Genomic DNA, 26,484 nt, shown 5'->3' with positions numbered 1-26,484 from the left:
ATATCCTCTGATGTGTTATCCTGGATAGGAAAACTTCATGTAACAAACACTTACCAGGATAACAAAGAAATGTAGTTCAGAAAGAATTATTATAGTTTCTGAGTAATGGTGAGGTTGTACACATCTGCTAACATTAAAAATACCAAGAGACAAAATGACAGCGTCTCATGGGGAGAGGACAGGGAACCCAGGACTGGTTCCCTGAGGAGAATAAAATGCTATGAATAATACCTGAACAGGAAAACCTTGTCTACATGGTATGAAGAAAAAAAAAAAAATCAGTCAAGTAGCTTAAAATAACAATCGTCATCTGTATTCACATTAACATCTTCCTAGCTAGTTATATTAAGAAGTTTGTTTTAACTCAGGAGAAAATACAGAAGTCTGGTCAAAGCACAATGAAAGACATACTTTTAAAGCACATCACTGACCGGTTTTAAACGAAGGCATTTAAGCTTAGTGCCATCAGAAGAGCAGCTCTTTAACCAGGCTCGGCCTCCCGGAAGATGAGCTCTGGGGCGGACTGGTTTGTACCAGGTTACTCGCGAAGCAGCAAGCACGAAACATGTTGGAAGTTGGTGCACGTTCCCTCTGCAAATGGCCGAAGCCATTTAAGATGTTGCCACCCAGCTCTTCCCTCCCAGCGGCCGTACTGTTTTGCCAGAGGTAAAGCGTTCCCGCGGAGACCTCAGGAAATGGGACGGGTTTGCACTTGCACGCGCTGCAGCACAGCGCCGCGGAGGCAGGCCAGCCGCCGGGCAGCCGGCACAGTCACCCGGGCACCTCGGCGCTGCACTGGAGACGGGCACCCACCCTCGTCCTGCATCCCGACACGGCACGGGGGCAGGAGCTCCCCGCCAGCGGTGCTCAGCGCTGGGAGAGGCAGGCTACTGCTCCAGCGGCTCCTAACAGCCCGAGGCGGCAGAGGACGCCTGCCCCATACCCTGAGCTGCGTTTTGGGAAAGCAGAGGAGCGGGCTGGGTCCCGCTTGCACCAGAGCGCAGAGATGTCTTTAGGAAGCAGTCGTGCTGCTGGATGAGCCATCAACAACGCCTGCTACCGCAGGGGGCAGGAAACGGGCTTCGTCGCTCGCCAGGGCAGGCGGCAGCTGAACTCTCAGGTCTGCTCGACTTCAGCTCTAGTGCAGACAGTGCACTGCAGGCTTCCCCAAAACGTTTCGGAGGTCAGAGTCTTAAAGTAAACAAAAATAAATGCTAACTGCTTTTTAGCCTACTATTTTTTCTAAATGCACCATCAAATTTAGAATAATCTTCTTATATTGTACACCTAACCACTTTGAGAGCTTGATATTCCTAAAGAGAGAATCTTTCTTAGGGAAATGACAGCGCATACAACAAATTAAATAACACAAGATGAAATACAGTTTTAGCACTCAGTAGAGAAAAGGACTAGAATACTTCTAACTGGTTTGTATGATTCAGTCACCATAATCAGCACAAATAAAGTCTAAATACTATTTATCACCAGAAGCTATAAAATGGAACCGCAGCCTTAAGTAGTACACACACAGGGACATATTATTTTAAACCAGTTGTGCTGCTACTTGATAAGCGGGTATACTGGGGTGGTCCAATTTACAACCATCTAGGTCATAAATCAGATATGAATTTTCATAAAGAGCAGATCTCTCCATTTATTCAAGTTCTGTATGAACTGCATATAGTTTAGATAAATGAAAAACAAAACAAAAATCTTTGTTCTTCTCTCCTCCAGTAAAAAAAAATGAATTTGATTGCCAAAGTATATATTTTGTCTCTGAAAATGTGACTCATATTCTTTTTCGTTTTCAAACTCTACTTCTGGTTAAAATGATCGACATTATTTAAGTATTTATGGTCCAAATGTTAAGAAATGCTTACTTGATAATTTTATTTTATTTTCTCATTATGGTATTGGTACTGAAAAAGTATTAGAAAATAACATTTTAATGCATTTCCGTAGTATTTCTATATTTTATAAAATGATTTAGAGATGCTTGACAGCTACTATTGGTGTAAGTGCTTCCATTAGCCAGGAAATGTTTTTTGGTCTTAAGGAGTACAGTGATGAACGATAAAATATGTGCAAACTGAATTTATCCAAGTATTTATAATTCATATATTTTCATTTATTTAGTTTCTTCTCTTTTCTGTGGACATCTCCATCAGCAATCCTGGTCACCCACAGTGTATAAGACACTCTTGATTAACACATTTTAATTCTAACCATCACTAAACTAATTTAGCTCTCAAAATGACACATTTGTGCTGGCACAGTTTGCTGATAAGCATAAACATGTAACTTATCTTCTATGAAGCTCAGACAGGCTATCATCAATGCTTAACAAAAATTACTTTTCTATTCAATTGCATTTCACTGTTAATTATATAATCGCTCTTGTCCTCCTTCACCCCACGAAAGGCTGTTAGGATGTTAGAGGTCTCTGTTTTATACTTTACCAAATATTTTACTGCCTATCTTGTAATCTACAAGTATATAAATCAAATGATCTGTTTCTCAGCTACATGATTTCACATAAAACTGTTTGTGTTAGATTTTCAGCACAAAGAAATGAAGCATTTCTCTTTACGTTGGCCTTTTCTGGTGAGCAAACCCATTTTCATGAACAAGTACTTCTTTGCACTTCAGATGAAGATCCCTATAAAAATCATTTCTGTATTTATGGTTTTCTAAGAGCTGCCTGACATGGTCTGGCAACCTATAAATGACAACAGTAAGAGATTTTATTTGATTTAGAGCGTAGGGCACAATTAAAATTAAAAAAAAAAGGATTGAAAAGGCTTCACAGACCTCTGTGTTGCCACCATTTAAGATTTCAAAAATCATAACCTGAATAATACTATCCCTTCAATTGAAATGAATGCTTTATCCCTCAACAAGAAATACTAGACTTGTTCTACAACATGAAGGAATACTCCAATGCTAGGAATAGGACTTCTAGAAGAGAAGAGAGAGTATACAATACTCTGTACACAAATGAAAAACAAAACCTCAAAAAAATCTCTCAAAAATCCCTTTATCCCTAGCTAAACATCCCTCCGTGATTTCAGGAGAAGGATCTTCCTGCTAGCCAGGCCTCTTCTCCAGAAATTTGAGAAAGTATGTAACACTCTTTTGGCTGATATATGATCTTTAGGAATTGTACTGTTATTGAATCCGTGTCCCTTTGTGGGGAATACCATTATCTCATGCTCACAAAGATTTAGCAAGTAGGAGAGAAAGAGGCTAAATTATGCTTATGATATTTAAAAGAGATTTCAAAAGCAGCACAAATCTAAAAAAGCTATGAAATACAAGTATTTTAAACCAGGTTAATAATTTCAATTTTTATTTTTATTAAATTAAAATACTACAGAAAATAGAACTAATCTCTTCAAGCCTTATTAAACCTAAAACTGGAAGGTCAGGAAGTATCACCCTTTTTAAAAAAATAAACCATATTTTATAATTCAGCCACTTTACACACAACTCACTAAGTATGAGGAAATATTTTCTCAAATTCAGCAGTCCTTCTAGTCACCCCGGACTACGACATATGATTGATTTTTTAGAAAAACTTTGTAAATGACAAACTAGGGTTTGTTAAAAATAATTACTGCTGTTATATTTAATAAATACATTATTGTGAAGCTAAATACCTTATCTTCTTCCAAAGATGCTGGTTTAAAAACCAAGCACATGCGGCTCATGTAAAGACTAACAGTCAAACTATGACAGGAACTGAATTAACCTCAACAGAAGGAAACATATATAAACGACAAACCCTCCCCCTGCCTTTTAGCACACTCCAGAAGTTAACTATAAGGCCAGTTTTGGTGCACGGTCAGCACATCACAGGGGACAAACCGATTTTCCGGACTGGGTTCTGGAAGAAGAGAACAGCCCCCCCCGGCAGGTGCGGGATTCATCCCCAGTCGCAGCCCTCGCTCGCCTTCGCTGCGCTGCGCTGCGCTGCACTCGAGCGGCTGCTCGAGCCTGTGCGCGTGCAAGGCGAGGCGGGGGAAGTGCGGGCTCCAAGCTTATTCAGCTACTCAAGCTGAGCAGTTTTAATTTGTTCTAACAGTTATGAGCAGTAAAACCATTACCACAACTGCAGGATAGAATTATCAAAGCCAGCAGATGTCAGGCACCTTTATCTTCTTAAAGTTGACTTTATTTCTGTTATTTAGCGAAAATGAAAGAAAAAAGAGGAACAAATACAAACTACTCACAGATCTCTTTAGATGCCAATCCCCTCCCACTCAGTCTCAGAAGTCAAATTAATTATTGAAGTATTTTATACTATAATGCAATACTGTCAAGGGCAAAACTGCGCAGACCCCAATTCTGTGAAGAACTGTATGCACAAACATTTTTGCGCACTTGAGCATTCCCCGTGGGTGTAAGTCTGCAGTACCGAGGTGGATGCATTTACGAACAATGGAGATTCCAAAGGTACAATAAATTTCTCTTTACTAGCATTAATTATATAGACCCAGGGGGAGAGGAGGCGGAGAGAAGGGCGGAAGAAATCCTCTTCAAAGTCCACGTTCACATTTTCAAAGCCTTTCAAGGCCTACCAAAGCTGCTAGCTTTACTTAGAAGCTGTATTTGCAGCTTTGATGATGCTTCATTTGTTTACAGTAACATGATGCTTTTCAAAACTTCTGGGACTTCACTGTATCTGCTCCACTCAGGATGCAATTCTTTAACGTTTCACTTTTTGCACCTATGCTTACCTCACCTGCTCCACTGTCCGGAATTTAGCATAGGTGTGAGCACATAGCACGTGTAGCTAATTCTGCAGTCATGTGCCAGTTCATTTGTAATGATTTGTACATTTGTATTTTAGCAAAAAATATAGCACAGTAGCTTTTTAATTTTGCAAGAGAAACTTGAGACTATCTCTACAGTCTGAATAATAAGTATCTCCTTGCTTTCCCAAGCAAAAATGAAGGCCTTCTGCTATCAAATACAGTTTCATCTCTGTCATGGGTAAATTTTACTAGAAATTTGAGATTTCCATGATTCAAAATTAAAAAATATGAAACAGCTGCTTCTTTCAGTCTTTACCAAAAAGAAGGCAGACTGCAGATTTTGCATCAAGGAGAATACAGATTTCCCAATGACCACCCATAAATTGTTTCCTGCGAACAAGTTTATAATTGTTCTCAGGAAGGCTAAGCAGACAGGCAATGCTGCAAAAGTGGGGAAAACATGAAGACCAGTAATGAAAGATAAGTGACTAAGCAGGATGCTGCCATTGTTCAGCTAAGTGTGGCTGCTTGAAAGAAAAATCAGATGGGGATAAAAAAATGGTAATGCCCGGGAAAACCAGGAAACTACACGAGGATTAGAGGAAGACAACAGTTAAAACAGCTCAGAGTAGTTTAAAAAGAAGCAAAATATTTCCAAAATCACTGTAAATACACACTATTGAGCTGCAAAGATCAATCTGAGTGGTGTCTATATCATTTAACTTTAGTCGTGTAATTTAGCTACCAGAATTTAGCTACCAACTTCTTGTACAAACAACAATCCCTCAGTAGACAAGTCACGGAAACAGCACAGAGACTTCAGAATGGCTTCAAAGGGGCACTGGAGCACTTCTCGCTCCTCATATTCCTTTCCGTCGGATGCTTGTGGAAATTAGCAATTTGGGAGGATGCTCCGTGAGCGGCAGGGAGCTGACAGAGCGGCTCGTGTACCCAGCAGCTCCCTAGCCAGTAGAATAGTTTCTAGGAGACTAACACATGTGAACTAGATTAAGTGATTGCCAGGACTGAGTGAACCTGTAAATGGGCTAGTTTCACCCTCAGCTGTCTTGGAATCAGAAGAGATGTAAAGGTACCATCTGTATTTATTTAGGAGACTTCAGCGATCAATGACTTTAAAAAAAGAACAGACATTTTATATCCTTCCACAGAAGCTTACAAAAACATTTTTTATATATAAATAGTTCACTATTTCTGTTTTGAAATGCAAAGAGGTGTGTGTTGATATTGATTTTTAATTCACTAATCTATTTTGGTTATTTTCACTACTTAAGTGCTATTTAAACTCTGTTTTTTTATAGACAACAGTAATGCTAGGCAGGAAGAGAAATGGAAAAGTTCTTTTTGCTCATCTGTCTTACTGTAAGAATGCTCTACTAGAGCATTAGGTCAGCTCTACTAAAGCACAACAAGGCTAAAAATAATACATTAGCATAATATGGATTGAGCTAATCTGAGAATGAACAATTGCCACTAGATGGCATGACAGCCTTATATTCCTTTGGTGGGTTGAGGTTTGTGGAGGTTTTTTTTTTTCCTCTTTATGTAAGAGCAATATGTAACATTTGTATTTCAATTCTGTCAACACATTTTTCCCATGCCTATCCAAGTATTTCTGGTTATCACAAATCAGTGAATGAAGCAAACTGCATAGCAATTTCTTTAGATTATATATGCTGCTTAAGAATAAGGTTTAGTGGTAAGCTTAATTAAATCAAATGTTAACAAATTTGACATGAAACACTAATGGATTTCAAAAAACCCCACTTCACTTGTATGTGCAAAAGGTGTAGTTAATGGTAGAATTTAATGTTAAGAAAATCTACCAAGCTAAAGTGAACTGTGAATTTTGAACAACCTGTTTCCTCCAAATCTCAGTTGGCATTTGATGAGTTAACTACACAGCAGTGTCTCCCAGGTGAGTTAAGTACAAACTCAGTGTTGTTATCTGCCTGAGTGCCTTTAAAAAAAAGAAAGGTTCTTTTATATAAATGCAAACATGGCAAAGTTTTGGTCAGACAAGTAATAAAAGAGGTGAAGATAACTGGGTTTTAATTAAATATGCATTTAAATGTTTCTCATAATTGCACTGTAAAATCAAGCAACTTTGACTAGCTTTTCAGCAGTGCAAATTTTCACTAACTTAGAGAAAGATAGTGGATTCTACTGGACTACAACATAGAACTTTATATTTAGTTTGAAAAAATAACTAAAAGGCAAATAAAACCCCATGAAATCAATGCTTCTCATGCTTTTTAAAAATTCAAAATACTTCACTGAATGCAAGCTCCAAAACCTTCCTCTGGCCTTTGTTTATTTACTTTAATAATAGAAACAAAGAGACATAGGAATATTTTGTGAGAAGACAAATTTAATGTTTCTTGAATTTTTTTAGATCATTTGAAGATCAACAGAGATAGATGGAAATGGACTAGCACTGTACTACCTGAAGAGTGCTAGTACACACCTGAATGCAATTCTTGCACTTCAAATGGGTACACTGGCATCTATCACGGAACAGAGGTGCACCTGGACTTCAAAATTTCCATGACAATGCTTCTAAATGGTCATGTCATTATTTTATAATTCATGCCATATCATGACAGGTAAGTATGAATTTCTTCAGATCTCATTGTCCCAATGAAGACCGGAGTGAGACTCATACTTAATACTTTGAAGATCTCCCTATGCCTGTATCTAATAGAACTTTTTAAAATACCACTTCTGTATTGTACAGAACTAACTCTCGTGAGAAAAGCCATTCTTGGATCAAAAACTGGAAATAAGCTTGGTTGGTAAAATCGTAGCCTTTTTGAATTCTATGACCTAATCCCTTTTCATCAGAAGAGGATGAGTTTACCCCATCTTAGATGACTTTATTATAGCCTTGTATAAAACTTTGGCTGCTGACGTTATATACAACTTCTAATGTTTAAACCTAAAGGTAAATAATTAGTACATGCTACTTCATTCCTGCATCTATCTTTCTGTATTAGATAGAGCTCCGACAACAGCAATAAAGCCTAGATTGTGCTGCTCTCTGTGGGTAGCCATACCAAGAAAATTACAAATGACCAATTCATAGGCTTAAAAATGGCACAGAAGATGTCCTAAATGATTTTATTCTATTAACATCGTAGCTAAGTGCTTTCCTCACATTGTAGTTCCATATACAGTATAGCTCCTCAATATAATAATGTGGTTAAGAGAGGAAAAGTGGCAAAAGATGATCTATTTCCAAGACTCTGACTGGAAGCAAGATTATTTTAGATGAGAATTTCAGGTATGTGTATAGTCATCTTATCCTTATGGAATCTAAGATAGGCTTCTGATTTCTATTGTCCAAGTAATTCATAATCTTTTTAAAGGATTTTCCCTTATGAATTTCCTTTTTATAGGTGGAGAAACAAGAAAAAATAGAAGGACTTTGGATAAAGGAAAAATGTGGGAAATTTTGGAAAGAACCATGCCTAGGTTTTTTTAAAGTGCAGTCCAGCACTCTAGTTCCTAACAATTTTCCTTCTCTGAGGCACTTTTTCTAACAAAGCAACTTATTGTCAGATGCGCTAATCGTCCAGACATCCCAGCCACTGAGCCTCATTTGACCCAATGTCTCAATATATGAGTCTGATACAAAGTCAACTCTAAAATTTGTTTTGGTCCTCCTACTCGGGATTTAATAGCCGTATATCAGAAAACCATTCTATTCTCTCTTCCTGCAGTTCTGAGCATTCAGTTTTGCAGCAAATGAAGCAGGAGCAGACTCAGTTACTCTATGGAGCAGATGCCCCATTTTATTTCCAGAGTACCGCCTGTCCCATGTACTGAAGGGAAACGATGTTATATGTACACAAAAAATCTAGCAAAGAAATTAGAAGTTACATTGTAATAAGCACAATGATGCTTACTGAAATGAAACTGAGACACTTCCTAAAAAAACAAAAAAAAAAAAAACAAAAAAAAAAAAACAAAAAAAAACCTCTTGAGTTCACAAATCTAATTTTCAAACACTTTAAACCATTTTTTTAAAAAGCCTACTTAATAACAATAGTTACACACAACTATACTACCTCCCTTTCATTATATCATCGTAAGTCTTTACATTTTTGACCTTCAGTATTGTAGTGTTGAACACCATCATCTGACTTAAAATACAGGAATACAAATACAGGGATACAATAGATATACAACTATTGGCTTCAAAACGCCACCTCTGTGGACCAGACATAAAACTACAGAGACTGCTGCTTAATGTCAATGGCAGTCGTCTACTGCATATGCACAAATACCTCATTTTACAAAGAGCAGGGTAAAGCTTTTGGTAGATTCTGAGAAATCATGCTACTTCCAGATTTTGCCTATGTGGGTGTATTATACTAGTGAAGTAGGTCCTTTAAAGAAAGAAAATACTTTTGAAGGACACAGAATTAACAGCAATGGTCAACAGCTCCAAAAAAAATGGAACTTGTGTAACCTTTCTTGGTTTCCAGTACAGTCCCCATCTAAATTACTGCCATTCCCTGAATTGGTGATTAGAAGCAACTCTGTCAATTCTGAGTTAGCCAAGCAGAGCTGGAAGGTAGTGGTTTTTGATAGCTTTCAACTTGAGCTAATCCAAACATTTTCTTGAATGCAATGAAAGGCAAATTTACGAATTTCAGGATGATCCTACTGATAAACTTTAGGTTGCAAAATGCTGAGCTGTTTCTATAATGGAAAGTCTTAGTGAGAATTAAATAGAGATAGAAATACCATTCTACCACCGTTTTTATAGTTTTCTGACTCAAGAAAACACAATTGCTCACTTTCACAATCTAGAAGTCTGTGACAAGTCCAAGCGTACATTTCTGTCCCTCAGTAAAAGAAGACTGGTAACTGATAGAGGAGGGACTGTAGTTCTTCAGTATGCACAGATGAATGTGTTTTCTGTGATTTGGTTACTCTGGTGATCAGTCAGGATCTGTGTAAGTGCAGAAGAGTATATAGAAACTGATTTACTAGTTAGGATGTACTAGAAAGAAAGCATCTATTAAAGAAGTAGTAAGCTTTGCCTGTGATCATCTCTTTCTTGCTTGTCTTTTCACCTAGGTTTTAAGGAAACAGATGATGCCCCTCAGTTTTCAAGGTTCACATTCAGGGCTGATGTCTGCAAATTTATTTTCTTGACCTCAGATAAACTGACTTTGGCAAGACAGAGCTCTGAAGGCACTACAAATAGATATTAGCTGCTTCTTGACTAAAAGACACTCTCTCCAGCACTACAGACATTATCATTGGATGTCTGTACATACATGCTTTCTACACACCTTATAGTTTCAGGACGCTGATATGAACCTGCCTTCATTTTGGCTTAGCTCCCTTTTGTTGGGATTGCTCCCAATCATATCAGTGTATTTGCCATCAATCTTACAGTTGGATTTCTTAACTAAAACGTTATTTCTTTGTACATATTCTTAAACAGACAAAAACTACAGAGAAAATGAATCACCTCTTGAAAAACATTTGTTTTGTTAACTAGGCTGTTCGACTGAAGAAAGTAGAACTCTTATCAACTACAAGGGACACAAAATGAGTCTTGTGTGTTACAGAAATACATGATGACAAGGACTCAGCAGTTTTAAGAATAGGTGAATGGTAATCTCTGGAGGAGTCCAAACTAATTGGACTGTGCAGGTCAGTTCTTGGAACTTGTCTTGTAGAAGATTCATCAGAGATATTGTTGAGTTCATTATCGTTCTGATTAATGTTACCAACTGTCTTACAGTGAAAATGGATTTTCCTCAGTTTATTTTCAATCCTAGCCCTTGGAAAAAGAGCAGACAGTCCATACAGCTTTGAATAAGACTGAATTCAGATACTGATAAACAACGATCTCGCTCTCTTTTTTTTTTTTTTTTTTTTTTTTTCCTGAGGTATAAAGCTGGTACTGGGAGGTTTTTTTGGGAAGAGAATGGAAACTTCAGCAGAATACAAAAGGAAAGATTTTTCCCTATGGAGGGATCTTTAACAACATAGAAATTTTTCCTATTGTCCCCACAGTCTTAGGAAAGAAATCTTGTCTTTCTTACCTCTCTCAGCATTTAGAACAGATAGAAGTGTTTCGGTGCTTATGCAGCTAAAAAACAAAACTTCCATACCCTTCTTCTGCAAAACCTTTAAAATACTTATTCTCTCCTCCACACTCACATACTTATCCTTCCTTTGCACTTTCCCTTCTTTATTTTCCTTTAAGAAAATAAAAGTAAACTTTAAATTCTCTTTCTTTTGACAGTATGGCTAGAATGGGTAGTTAAAGTAAGAAAAAGTAAAATATTTACATGGTATCACAAATTAAGAAAAAAATGTTTAAAAAAACCCTACCTAGCCAACAGTTCAAACCAGGAAAATCAGAAATAAAACAATTACTTCTACCAATTTCTGAAGATATTATGACTGGCAGCTATATGATATTTTGTGCTTCACTTGCAAAATATCTTTAATTCACATATTTAAAACCTTGCCTCAGCTTTTGAGTCAATCGAGGAAACAGCATGTTCATGCCAGGTTCAGGATTTCTCTAGGTAAGTATCAATACTGCATATAGCATGCTTTTGCTCTGTGACTGTGGGAAAAGGAACACTATGCAAATAATCTGTTGTCACTCACATTCAAAACAGACACATAAAACAGAGACTACTGATAATTTTCCAGAGAGCTAAAATATCCTGCCATTTTTTTATATTCACCATTTTGTTAAAAGAGCAAAGAACTGTAAAGATGTAAGACAGTAAAATATCTCTTTATTTCTGATGAAATCTACTTCTCTTTTGTCTATGTATCTCATGGAAGAAGGAAAAAGATGCTACTCTGTATCAACCTGGATTTCAAGGCCTGGTTTTCATGGAACAAAAGCTTCCTGTCAAGATCTTCTCCTCCCATTTCTATCTGGAAACCTGGATTTTTTTTCTTTCATATCATGAGACCAAGTATGTGAAGTGGAAATACCTGTTTTGCCCCATCTTGAAGAACTGTTTCAATTCTAGAGCGTTCACACCTAATGCTGAACAGCAACAGTTTGCCAGTGAACAGATAGAGAACTGAGCTTTGATCCAGTGGAGATACAAGCTCACTCACATGAGCAATCCAATCTTGGTCTAAAATTGTTAGTCTGGCCTTGCACTATAAATTGCGATTTTTTGCATCCTAGTTCTCTGTACTGCTCATGTCCAAAGTGTCAACAGGGTATTTAATTCCATTTATGACCTTATGAGAGGCAATGCATGCTCTAAATCCTTGCATTGTTTTCAGACTTTGGAGTTGGGAAAATAGAGGCTCAGTAGAATATTCTTAGTTGTCAACTAATTCCTACTGAATTTGAGTATCTTAAAAATCTGTTTTGTGGCTCTACCACAGAGCTAAACATGACCAACAAAATTCTTACTTTAAAGTACCAATGCAATTCTAATATTTTATCATAAGAAATTGTTATAAAATTATTTTCAAGCTCAAATTATAAACTGGCACTACTTCGTATTCCTGAAATTTTGAAATGAGTTGTGCCGTTCTATTTCACAAATGGAATGCTTGTTAGTCAAAGAGCTTCCTTCCTTTCCATCTATTTACTTTTGTTAAAAAATAATTCTCAAGTATTGTACCATATAGTGACATATAGTTTAGAACAGGACCTTTTCTACAGACTTTTAAACAGTATTACGGAGGATTTTTCTATCCTAAAATTCCTATAATCATAATTTTTCTGAATACCTGAAAAAAACCCGGTGGTACAGGACCTACTGGCATGCCATCTCCTGGGGGAATGTTTCCTAGCACTGGACTGGGAGCTGCTGCAGCACTCTGAAAAGAACAAAGGGAAAATAAACCTTTGTCATTGCATGGTAGGCACAAAACCCCCCACCAAAAAAACCCCCAAAAGCCTGCTGTGACCAAAATGCAGAAAGCAATTCTCTGGATATGGTATAATATTATTGTTTCATCTAAAGGTAAACGAAAACTGTATAATGTTTAGTCTTATTTTATACAAGCGTAACGATTTATTAAAGATCATAAGTACACATTGAGGGAGAGGATGCTAGAGATTGCATGGATATACAGACATGTATCGATTAGATAGATCTCGACTGACTAAAAAACTATATCTGAGAATGTATGTCTATATACACACAAAAATGAGTATGTAACTTGCACCCTTTTGCTTTTAATATGTGAGTACAAACATCCCCACACATGCAGATCAATATATATGTAGGATAAAGGAATTAATTTATGCATTTTACCAGCAATTTCCAAGCACTTTAAAGATTATTTCAGCATACTGTAATATTTTTGCAGAATTATATTGAGCTTCATAACAAAGTTCTGTTACAAGCAGTACAAGAAGGAATGCTCACGATTCTGTGGGTAATGCTCATGATTCCACCAACCCCCAAAATAACCACCATGACAAATTAGAAGAATTCAGGTTACATTTTTGGAAAGGAAAAGAAAAAGGGATTTCTAAGAAGTGAATCAGAGGATGAAATTAGTTACCTTTGCAAATCCTTCAGTTGGAATAAGCAAGTAAAGAATATTGCTTCTGGCAATTTATAAGCAGGAGATCATCACAAAAAGGGAAGCCAAACTGTTATTGTTGCCAGGTATTGGAACCTCAATTACTTTTAATTTCTAGCAGCCTTCCTTCCTGCAGTATGCTTTGGTTTGGGCATAAGGCTGAACGACGTATAAAGACTTATAATATTTGTGAAAGTATTCATGCACGTACAATGCAAAGAGAGACACTTGCAGTTCACTAATGATCTGCCAATATCTGCCCTACAGAATATGAATGACTTATGTTCATTAACTGATCACTTCATTGTACTCTCACGCTTGCTATCCAAAAGATGCCGATCTGTAAATTATATTCCCAGGTGTTTGGCACACTGTCTAGGAAATTAAAGAATAATACTGGAAAGATTTGAAAACTGGCACAAAGACGGATTGACCTCTTTAAACCCAGCAGAAAGGAAATATTCAGTTAATTACCACAGATTTTTCAATGGTTTAAACCGTGCTTTAGAATCAAATTTTTGAACAACTATCGGTAATATATTTAGCATCTACACTGTATGTTCTTTTAAAGCGAAAGTCCAGAGCGCACTATAAAACTATGAAGATTGTAAAAAGTACTGCCTTCAGAACTGATTTTGAGCATTTGATTCACTAGAAAGCAGATATTATTAGTGTAATAAAGGACATTCTTATTTATGCAAAGATCTGTTTTTTAGGATCAGTGTTAAAATATTATATAATTGCAATTGACAGAAAAAGACAGTCACATGATTTGGAGGTAGCAACCACATTTGAATCATAATACCTTTTTGTAAGGGACTACCATAAATGAATGAAGCCATTCTGTAAAGCTGCAGCAAATAAGGATGGTTATCTGCCAGTAATGCCTATTCCGTGAGCACTGCCTGACATTCATGGGACTGGAGTATCATGGAGCTTGACTGCATGGGAAAGCATACTACTGGATGGAATATCTCTGGTCCTTCTCTCAGATCTGTGGCACTGACTTAAGACTTCCAGACAGAGTGGAAAATAAGAAAGTGGTGTAAATGCAGAGAAATAACTCTTGAAATACAACATAATTTTGTTATCTTCTCTTTTATATAGCTTCTGTGTCTATCTACCAATTACTTTCAGAATAGCTACATTTCCAAAGGACAGTGGATGAGCAAGTCTGGAGGCTTTTTAGGCAAAAAATGGACTTGGTGAAACAGCATCAGATCAGGATGTCAAGCAAAATCACAAACAGATGCAGAAACAGTATGAGTGAAGTATGTTGTATCCTGCTTCCAGATATAAAGGTTTTCTAGATAAAGAATGACAACAGTAACATCACTGATGGAGAAAATCAGTGATTTTAAAAGTTTGAGTACCTTAAATGTCCAAAATACTCTGCAGTACAGTCTCAGACTAAGAGGGAACAGGCCATTAAAGAGGCACTAATAATGATGAACCTAAGTGCAACATAACCCCTCCTTGCATCCTAATGCCTTCTTGTCCCTACGCCTCCTCAGCTGCATCTGCATGACCTGGTGCTCACCTGTGAAGCACTGTAGCACATTCAGCACAGTTGATGTTACAGTATATAAGTGTTTGAAGACACTAAAACAAATTGCTGGACAAATATATCTCAACAGTATTAAGTCAGATACATATGTAAATGGAGAGATTACACAAAAAAAGAACTAAGTAGCATCTCCTTTGATACATGACCAGTTTTCAGAAGCCTCCCACCCCAAGTACCACATACTTGCTCACGCTATTGAAACTAGATTATATCAGGCATTAATGCATGTCAGAGTGTCTTAATGCCCAATGAGAAATGGTTCTCAGATGTCCTTCTCAGCTGGTGCCTCAGCCAGACTCTGCAGGTTATGAAATAATATTTGTAAGAGAGGGAGAGGGACTTCTCGCAATATGGTGTTCCTATGGGCATAAGGGGATCTGCCCCAGCAGAGCTCACTCCTGTTTTCCACACTTCACAGATCACTTCAAAAAGGACAGAACAGAACAAAGTAAAAGAAAAATGGTTAAACATACTTAACAGTAAAGAAAGAGAGGCAAGAAGGAGAAGATTATTATTCCAAAGTGGAGGGGGAGGCAGAAGAACATTACTGTATTTGTAAGATTTCTGTTGGCCACTAAACCTTCCAAACAAGGCTTTATTTTAAAAGATGCCTACAGATAAAATTTTGGTAATTAAGTCTCAATATTTTTGAAATATATTTTGATAACAGTTTTTTAAAATGTGACTTAGTAATGATACCAGAGGAATCCAGCCTCATTCTTCAGTGAACCTGACGGAATTGCAGCAACTCTCATGGCCTGCTAAAATGGCTGCTGTAATAGCGGAAGTCATGCAGAACACCTCTTCGTCTCCAGATCTAAAGACAGTAATGAATGAATCTAATTCTATCATCTCACACATTTCTAGATGTCAAGACATGTATTACTTTAGGAGATGCTGCCATTATCAATTCCTATGAAGGGGCTATGGCTCTAAAGCAAACGAGTTTTAGGAGGAACAGTTTTTGTGTAACTTTAATAACTGAGATGATGTAAAGAGGTGCCTGACGAAGCAAACAGATGGGGCTGGACAGCTTCTGCGGCCTCCTCAGAAAGCCTGAGCACTGAAGTGCCATTTTGAAGAGCTGCTCTGAAGCTGAGATCTGAACAGCCCTATCACACAGGGGTAGCACCAAGGTTGGCCAAAGGGAATTCTTTGTGGTGATGAAAGGAGAAGTAAAGCAGGATCTTGTGGAATCACTGCAAGTGATCCAGACTGACTTATTTAATTAATCTCAGTTCTACTGTTTCTGGAGAAGGGACTGTAATTAGAAGGGAACCTGTTCTTTGCTTCATGCTAGTTACTAAAATTGGAAGTAATTTATTCTATTGATGTTGGTCATTTTTTGATTGCAGACGATGATGTTTCAGGGAGGTACTGTTCATTTTAATTAGCCCAAATTATTTGAGACTTAATTACATTGTTTAGTTTACAGACATATGTAGAATCACCTCTCATCTACGTCTCCTGCGGAGGGAAGCAGGACAGAACCATACCAAGTCTCAATTGCCACAACAGTAAGCCTGTTTTGCCCCAACTGGCTAAACAGCGGTGATTAAGCATCGCTTTCATAATTGTAAGAATTTTGCTGTTGTGGGCAACCCACAACAACTTAGTCTTAAGTGTTAGTGAAGCTACAATTTCTATCTTTCATTACGTAATGTATTGGGTTTATTTCTGTTTTCATGTTTGCAGGTTTGGGATTTTTTCCCCAATGGGCAATGAAGTCTCGGGAAGAGAAATAAAGCACCTTCAGCATTTTAGGTAGATGATGTTTTCTAGTCTACACTGTAAGATGAACGTTTTTAAAACTAATGCTAGGTAGATCAATAAACAAACCTGCAACAGCTGCACTGAAATATTCTTATTTAGTCTATTCTGATGAATTATTCAGTTCTCCTTTCACAGTCCCACTGCAAACCATAGCTTCTTTTCGCATGCATTACAAGTTGTTCATCATTCATATTTCCATTAGTTTGACATTTCAAATATTTGCAATTTGCTTCCCTTGCTTTTTATAAAAAGATGAAATAGGAAAATTTAAATTGTTTAATCGCTTCATACAAGATTTCACCTCCTTAAAAATGGAAAACTTTATTTGATTTTGTATCTAAAATACTGAGGTATCTCTTTACAATTGTTAATTAAAATGGTCTACTTGAATATAAACTATCAAGGACTTTTATTAAGTGACCCAAGCAACCCCAGACAATGCAAAAACAGATCCTTATATCAAAAAAACAAAACTACTCTCTGATCACTAGCTGCTAATAGCCAAGGTTCAATTTTGTAAGAAATTATAAAATAAATAACAAATAAAAATACAAATAGGTTAGTTATTCAATTAATTTAGTATATGCAAATATTGCAACCACATATAAAAATCTGCAGAGCAACTTGCAATACACAGGTCATTTTCTGAAGCTATCACAACAACTGGTTGTGACAGAATTCTTATGTGATCAAAATATTTTACGAAGGACTTGAGTTCATCCATAAAAATCCTACTTTGGCTCTTTCACTAATCTGGGCATTTGAAGTATTTTGTTTAGAGAAAGACTTCCTTATTTTTACTCAGACAAAGAAGTTTAACAGGTGTTACTATTTTTTTCTGCAAAAAGGCAATCTCCAATTTTTTAAACGTCTATTTAAAATGGGTGTGAGAAGCTGGACCTCACATATGAGGCAGATCTCCAGCCATTCTTTCCAACTCAATTCCCTCATCATCTGTCAAAGATTCAATGACACTAAAACTGGCATCAGAGATCAAGAGGGACCATTGAGAACACGGCAATAGTGTCAGGAGAAGTGGCAGCATCAACACCTCTGGCTTGAAGGAGGTGTGGACCTGGACCTGATAAGGCATAGATGATCGCCGTTGTTGTCAAGTGAGCTAGTTTTATTCACTCCCCCCACCCCCAAAAGGGATTCTTTCTGTATGAAGGGCCTAAAACAGCTAAAGAGACCTTTTTTTTCTTTTAAAGATGTTTCCTCTAGCTATTTGCACACTGGATACAACAACCTGCACATTATCTCATATCACATAGCATACACAAGTGAAGTGTGACTGAGAATATTTTACAATCACCTGGAGCCATGCTTCTTTTTTATATTTCTGGGAACAATAGCCTGTTGATATTCCCATCTGTGGCTTTCTAGCTGACAGAGCCTCTGTCGGGTGGTACTTATCCCCCTAATACTAGGGTAAAATCATAGTTTTGCTATATAGCTTGGTACACTGAGAATACGATGCACCATGAACACATGACATTAGTGAAGGCAGCTCAAGGTGAACATATTAAAGTGAATTACCAGTATCAGTAGGACTACGTAAAATTTTACATCCTAGTAACATTTTGTAGCACAAATGTGGTTTAGATGGCATTCTGGAAGAAAAAACTCCTAACCTGCTTTTGTGAAGGTTCTACAAACTGAATGAACTGATCAAAAATATCCAATTGTAAAATAGGTTGCAATCTGTATTAATAAATTGTACGCACAAATTTTATGAAGTCAAGGTCAAGGAAAAACCAACCAACAAAAAAGCCCAAGAAACTCTGTGTTTATTACAGATCTCAGAACACTGAGATGTTAGCAGCATCTACTGAAAATATTCTATGGAGTCAGCACTCCTACTACTTATACTCCTTTTCAGAGACGCTGTTCACTTTAACAGTAAATTTGAAAGCTATTCTTTGATTTTTCCTAAATTTCACATCTGGTTTTGAATGAGAAGCAGACAAAGCTGTCTATATACTTCGAAGTACTGTTAAGTAATGCTTAACATACTTCAGCTTTCTTTCCTCTTTCTGAATCCTGCTTCAGAGAGATGTTAGGTCATGGGAATTTTGGTAAGATCTTCGGAAATAAAAACACTTAAATCAGTTTCTCTCAAATTCAGATTTTTTCATCAAAAGTGGTATTTTCATAACAAATCTACTGTAGATAAATCCAGAGAGCCAGCTGTATTATATATGCAGTATCATTTTACATTTCATCTAAACATTAATGTGACTAAGACATAATTCACTCCTTAAGCTCAAGCACTCAAATGTAGATACAACTGGTGCTTAACCTAGTATTAAGGATCATTTTGATAATGTAATAAATAAACCAATTTTTTTTTAAATCACTGAGCTTTATAACCTAAATGAATTTAGATGTCTTTTTCAAATGATGTTATAAAAATATTACTACAACTTTGTCATATGAACATATACAAACAAAATACACAGTAACCAGACTAAAAGAATTCTCACAGGGAGGACATTAATACCATCAATTCAGTTAACAGAAGCAATGTTTCGATATTCCACCATAGTTTTGTTTATGTTCATGTGACATTAATACACAGCTAATTCGCGCAAATCAAACAAGGAACATGAACTCCTTTTAAGCCTGTGTTGTAACTTCATTTCCCAGTACAACCTACCCGCTTGTTTTACGTGCTGCTGTTGTTATTCCTAAGTATCCTGGTAAGCAGGGCTACCCAGTGATAGACTAGGACCTCGCTGGCCTCCGCTTTGTAGGCAAAGAACAAAGAAATGTAGAACAAAGAAATGATCCTTGACAGAGACGTTCACAATTTAAGTCAAAAGCAGGGTAATGGGTATCTACAGACAGACAGTGGACAGAGCACCAAGAGGGGAAATTCTGTTTAGCACAGGAAACAGTAGCCTTGGCACTGCGGGTGGCTTGATCTCGTCTTGCTTTTCTCAAATACCTTGATAAAAGCAGAGACCCGTAAGGAGTGGTGCGTAGGAGAGCACAGGGGAACAACTGCTGTGGGTACTCAGTTTGAAACACTGATGACAGCAGCGTATTGTTGACAGGAAAAGCAGAATGTACTTTATTTCTAGTAGATAGCTCCTTGAACCCCACGCTTAAAATTCATATTGATAACCAAGTATAAGTAGGACTCTGCTAGTCACCTGATATGAATATACCTGAGATGAATATACAAGTAAGTTCATACGAAAGTCAAGTATTTTTCCAAATCAGTATTGCTTAATTCATCACCTCTAGAGACAACAATTAAGAGCAGAGTAAATAAATATAGGAAGAGAAGGCTAGCGGAGCCACCATGTTCAGCCGTGACTAGCCTCTCATGCACCACAATGTAAGAGCAAAACACAATCCAAAAGCCCACTGTCTTTTGTTATAACTTTCTCACACCCTCCTTTTCCAACATTTTTTGAGTTAAGCACCGATTGCTGTGTTATGATAGGATGGATATGTATAATACATCAAAAATCTGACTACTTATTCCCTGTTACCTACTTACTACTGATTGTTTTAAAGAATATCTTCTAATTCACAGCATTTCATGCGTTCTCCAGCTTTATGCAAGCAAACAAAAAAACCCAACTGAACAGACAGAGATGCAAAAAGTACGTGTTAAGTACATACTAAGGTACACGTTAAGTACATTATACAGAATATTTCTGACACAAATATGCTGTCTTCTTTAGAACTTTCAAAAATTTGTCCTTTTTTTCCCCCAAAAGACATAGGATAAGTCTGCGGGATAAGTCTCTTTTTTTCAAGTTCATGATTAGGAAATTTAAATCTTTTTTTGTTTGAGGGGGAGGGAAATGATCAATGATTAGTATTTCCAATCTCATTTACTGTGGGCTTGATTTCTGTCCATTGACAGCTTCAAACTGCCAGACATACTGTAGTCAATATTAGAACAAGATCAGCAAATTTCCTTTTGCAAACACTTCAACCTGTAACTTACCAAGTATTTCTAAGGTATTAGCAAGTTACAGTAATAGTGCTTCATTATTTTCTACCTACCACAAATCAGAGGATGACTACTAAAAAGTACATTAATTCACCACTATAAACCTTCTCATTTTCTTTAAAATAGAACATAGAACTTCTCACCACTCCGAACAAATTGTCTTTAAGAAACTGGCAATAAATTATTATTCCTTCTGTAGATCCTTTGGACATTCATTTGTACATGCAAGAAACACATCTAGATTTGCAATGAGTAGCCATGGTCTATTTACAGTTGAAGATCTTGCCCCAAAAGGTAGATTCACCGTTTCATACAAGCAAGCCCTTTGAAAAATCTGGCTCACAAAACCTAACTAAATCTTTGGTACAGGTTCACTCATATGTATTTACCTAAAATGTTTAACTTCTGTTCTGTAATAGAAAGGCATTCACCTGGCAGTAATAATCTGGAAAGTGTAACTATAAGGGTTCAAAATGCTACTCTTGTAACTTCTCCATTTTTATCAAATTGCAACTCCTTACAGTTTGACTTGGATTTTGAAATTGTAGTTCTGTTTACTCTTAAACATTATTATAAGTGATAAACAATACACAAATTAGTTTGGAAATACAGATAAGTAAAACAGAATGCTTTTCTAAGGAAACCTTTGCTATGAATGAATGAATGGAAGGATTTCAAACTCTCGTCCAAAGACGACATTTCAATTCTTTCTCTTAGCTCTTCTTCCCTTGGATTATTTATATTCCCACTGAAGGATTTCTCTGAAGTATGGCTATAAAGAAAAGATCTTCTTAAAAATAAACTGTTGTTCACTGGAAGTTATTAAAAATAACCACTACACAAAGGTATCCACAGAATGTTCAGTTTCGTAAAAATGAGGAAAAGTGCAAAAATAACTTATGCGTTAAAGTCTACCAAATCATTGCCTATTTCCTACTTCAAAACAACAGAGCTATACTTAAAAGCTGAATATTTGGCTTTTTCTATTTCCTTATGAAGATACAAAAAAGAAGTATAATACTTCAAACAGTGTTTCCAGACAATTTGCTACTGAAGAAGGGCATTTATTTCAGCTTAATTCCAAGTGCTCCGTTACTTAATAACGTATATCTAGGTAGAGCATCAAAGTACTAAATGTTAGCCAACTGCCTTACGTTGCACTTCTGTTAGGACGCAACAGTATTATCAGATTCATCAGTAATAACCATGTTACCGACAAGTTAAAGGCACTTGAGGACACACACGGTGTTGTTGCAGCTTGGAGCCGAGTTGCAGTGATATTTCAATGAAATGACTTCTTTCCAGAAGTGACACTTACACCCCTCCTCCAGATTCCTTGGAGACCAAGATTGCTTTGGTCTGCTGGCTTAACAACCACAAAATACTCAATGTGATATTTTTCCAAGCTGCACCTCCAGATCACGTCTTTGTTGAATAACTGACATTGCAGACCACAGTTTTAACCCACCACCTTCTCAATCATTAGGAATTTGAATACAGTTTGAAGATACTTCTCTTAAAATGCTGTTAACAGAAAACCGCTAGAAGAAATTATTTAACACATATTATGTGACAAATATTACATGCATTGCACTGATTTTTTTCATCTGCCTTTTAAGATCAGAAACATTAATTTTACATTTAAAATTGCTGAAATACAAAATTGCTTCTGTATCTTTTCTCAGTATTTTTTTTCAATAGCTCTTATGGTCATGATAAAATGACTGCAAAAAGTGACCTATTGGTCCTTTTTAAATGCATTTTTAATATGCACACACTCAAACACACTCGTGAAATCATTATTCCAAATAATTTTAAATGGTGACCAATCATTTTGCTTCCATTCTCCAATCAGGTCAAAGGCAGATATCTAAAACTAATTTTTACGGGTACTTAGCTTATCCACCTATGAGTTTTGAGTAACACTTTGGCTATCACTGTGTTTAAGCCACAATACAGTGCACAAAGCTGGTTAATTATTGCTAGTTTTTTCTTCTTGCTCCAAACATGAACATGCTCCATTCTGTTCTCTGATGATGCTCTACAGACAATTCTCTGTACCAAGAAAGACTTGGTACAATTATGCTAGCGAAACCTAACTTATAGCCTAAACTTCACTTTTAATTAAGCTATTTGGCATAGTGTCTTTAAATCATCTAATTAATACAATTATTAAATACATTTTATTTTTCAAAGATTTTAAGTGTCATGCTATGCATTCCAATTTTCATCCCACTGCACTCCACACAATATTCAAATGCTTTTTATGCTTTTAAAAATAGTCAAAAATAATGGTTACATTAAAATTTCTCTAGATCTCTATATATTCTCCAAGTTACGAAACATAAAAGAACAAACACGCTATCAGTTATTATGTGGGAAAAGTAGGTTGAAAGAGTGACTTCTGAATATGAAAAGGAAATTAGAGAGGTTGGGGTTATTCCCAGGTTGCCAGGGGATGATTCAGCAGTCCTGGCATCATCTGCACACGTTCAGAAAAAAAAACTTCAATAATTCCTTCTCCACACAGATTGGATTTTAAGTTAAAAAGAAAGTATACAGACAGAAGAAGAAATGCTATTTCAGAAAGAGCTGAATTTAGATCACGAAGCTGCTCCTCTCGTTAAGGAAGGGATTCTTGTTTGGACCCTCCTATCTTGACATGCATTACTCCTAATAACTCCTACTAAAACACAAACTACAAAAATATCTTTGTATTTCTCAAAATTATGCTGTAAATATTATTACTCTTTCCTAAAAGTGGGACTTCACAGATATTTTAATACTGACATCCAATTTGCACAGACAGACTATAATGAAGAAGCCTTTTCATTTTTGAAATCAGCTCCATTCTTAACAAAATGATTGGCACACAAAATGTAACACAATACATCCTTTGCTTAACAGCCTCAAGAGTGAATTTTGCAGTTCCAAAATCAGTGATATTTCTCAAGTATATGGGTGCTCAAGGATAAATTCTTAATTCTATATCAAGTATGTGATAATTTCAAGTCACTAAGAAACTAGAAATAAAAAAAACACACAAAACCCTCTAGATTATTGGTTTTTTTAATAGATTTCTCTGCTTTTCTCAAGGGTGAAGCTATTCCTCAAACTTCCTGAAGTTAATTTCAGAAGCAGAAATGTCAGCACAAAGCCAACACTTTCACAAAAATAACAAGCATCTGAAAATTAAAGATATATGCTGAAATATCTCAGTTTACATATGACGCTGAATAAAGCCTTTATGAGTACCTTCCCTACCATGCAAAATAACCTGCCCAGCGAGGCTCATCTTGTCCGGCTCCCTCTACAGCCAACGCAAAGAGAAAGCTGCTCTGAGTCATGCTCCGGAGGAGTGTACCTTTCCCCATCAACTACAAAGGACGTGAAGGGAGACCAGCCTTACCATGACTGAAGTTAGCTTTTGTGAAAATCCACTATGTATTCAAGCATTTTCAGTTTAACTGAAATGTTGCATGCAATGCATGGACTGCAGCATTTATAATGAAATTGAGCCCACTAGGTAAGATTTTTGAGACATCTATCTGTAACTTGGGTTTTCTAGAGCAGCTAGAATGTTTAAGCTTTAATATTTCAGCCAGAGGAAAGCCCTGCTGATTAGAAAAAAAATGGTAAGGTTAAAACTAATTAAAAATTAGCCCATAAAATATCTATTTTTTCTCACATTATCCGAACATTTACCTTTGGATAAATGGCGTTTGTTGAGGACTCAGTTAACATCTCTAAGTGGTAGAACAGAATTAAAATCTATGAAGACCTAACATTTTTGTGGTAACAGCTGTTTGTTATAAAGTAGCCTAAGAATAACAGGAGTCCAGCACACTACCCCATGGGATATAAGAATTCAAAAGGGAGACAGATCAGTCCCACACTCAAAGGATGGCAGAGAGACGAGGCTCATGTCCTCAGAGGACATGGCTGTGTAAAGCTTTTCAGATGTTCTTCTAAGCTCTTCAGTATCTGATATACTATGCCTTGTCTAAGATACTTTCATGTATCACAGAGGTACTTTTTAAATTCAGGATATTTTAAGAAAGCAACCAAAAGTTCTTTCTCACATTGAAGCCTAATAAATGGCATTTTGAACTCAAATTACTAAAGAGAAATGAGATGACTGTAAATCAATTAGTGTCTACTGGCCTCTGAAAGGCTCTATCCTACTGTGTACACAATGCATAAAACATCTGGTGGAGATGGTAGTGTCATAAACAACTTGCCTCTCAGTAGATTCAGTTCCCCAGTCAGTTTGCATCCTTGTAGTTTTTCTACTACCCTACCATAAAAGTCAGATAAAATGACAGTGCCCATAGAATTAGACACAAATGGTTTACCAAAGATAAGTAAGACTGAAAATGCTGAAAACTCTAATTTCTTTGGGAATTAAGTACAGTGCCTCCTGCAAGAAAATAAATTCTGTTAGTGACTAGCATTCTCCTTACAGCTCCCTTATGATGGACAGCCTCACTAGCAGAATCCTTGATTTTAGCTACAAGTAAACTAGCTTGGTCCCACGGTTACATTGCAAATGGTGTAAAATTTGAGTGGTTATCTACTCAGGATACTTCTCCCTCAGGGCACCAATTATTTTATACCCTATGGTGACAGAAAATCCATACCTGTGATAATGAGAACTTGAGTATTTCAGAATTAACTATCTACTAAAGCTCTTAAAAATATTTTTAAATCCTTAATCTTTATGCAGATTTTTGCTTATTTTATTATTACGTAAAATCCACACAAATATTGGTGCAGCACAATGCAGGAAAAAGCACAGTCATTTTCATTTTGAAGACTTCTAAAACGTTAATGTGAGGGTAAACACACAAACTTAAAGGATGCATTGCTTTTCCAATTCCAAATTAGGGAAAACCTCACAGTGGTGTTCCACCTGCTGCCATCTGGAAGGAGGAAGCTTACTCAAAGAGCTGGGTCCATGGCTCTAATGCTCAGGGCAGTTATGGTCATTCCTCCACCCGGCCAACATGAAGCTCTGGACAGATGGAGTAGAGTCACGGTATCTCTTCTTTCATGTGAATGAGGGTTTGTGCACATTGCCCGCTCATGCAAACAGGTATCCCTCTGGGATTTCTCTCTTGTCCTGTCCTTCTGTGGACCACTGGGTCACAATATGGGGAGCTATTTGAGGGGAAAATGCCAATATTTGTAGTAAAACAAAAATCTTTTAAAAATTCCTTTCAAAGAGTTGAGTTACACACATAGTATATATGTAGGCAACCCTACAGACAGTCTTTTTCCTAACAACGCTTTTGGCTGCTCCTAAAATCCACTGCTGTCTTAGGACCTTTAATGTGCACCTACTCTCAACATGCTGAGAGACAAATAGGTGTAACGGATAAGATACGGGGATAGATCTTCTTATCTTTAAATACATATGTTACACAAGGAACTCCAGTTCCTTGAGTTCCTTCATGAATCTTATGAAAGAGAAAAAACCTAGCTGATTTAAGATTGCCAGAATTAAGATTGCCAAAACTTCTGCTTCACCGTACAATCCTTCATTGAACCCTTTGAAAAAAAAGATCAGCCAAACCCAGGAACATGTTATGAAACGTGCCAAACTGGCAGTATTAGAAGCACCTGGAAAGAGTCAGGGAACTATCATAAAAGATAACTGTCATAAAAGATGGTATTATCCAACCCTCCCTGTGATACACATTTATACATGTATCATTACACACAGATTGGTTTTAAATGCAAATTATGTACATATCACATATATCGTCACTGAAGACGGATATACTATGGGGAAGTATTTTTATAAAGTAACATGGACATCAGTACAAAGGCAGGTCACATAAAGATGA

The 26,484-nt window shown here is 36.7% G+C and overlaps 1 protein-coding gene across 4 annotated transcripts in view; it reads right to left on the bottom strand.

Annotated features, from left to right (window-relative positions):
* SSBP2 (single stranded DNA binding protein 2) overlaps positions 1-26,484 on the bottom strand; it is a 188,100-nt gene that overhangs the window by 47,827 nt on the left and 113,789 nt on the right. For 3 of the 4 annotated variants that reach the window (XM_062600326.1, XM_062600324.1, XM_062600329.1), the window contains one exon: positions 12,519-12,608. The exons of the other annotated variant lie outside the window; for it this stretch is intronic. In XM_062600326.1, coding sequence (XP_062456310.1) covers positions 12,519-12,608 — 90 coding nt within the window. The remainder of the gene's footprint in view (positions 1-12,518; positions 12,609-26,484) is intronic. 4 annotated transcript variants of the gene reach the window in all.

This window comes from Rhea pennata, chromosome Z, assembly GCF_028389875.1.
Source record: "Rhea pennata isolate bPtePen1 chromosome Z, bPtePen1.pri, whole genome shotgun sequence".
NCBI classification, from domain to species: Eukaryota; Metazoa; Chordata; class Aves; order Rheiformes; family Rheidae; genus Rhea; species Rhea pennata.
The sequence above is the reverse complement of the archived record's forward strand: the minus strand, read 5'-3'. Positions and strand labels throughout refer to the sequence as shown.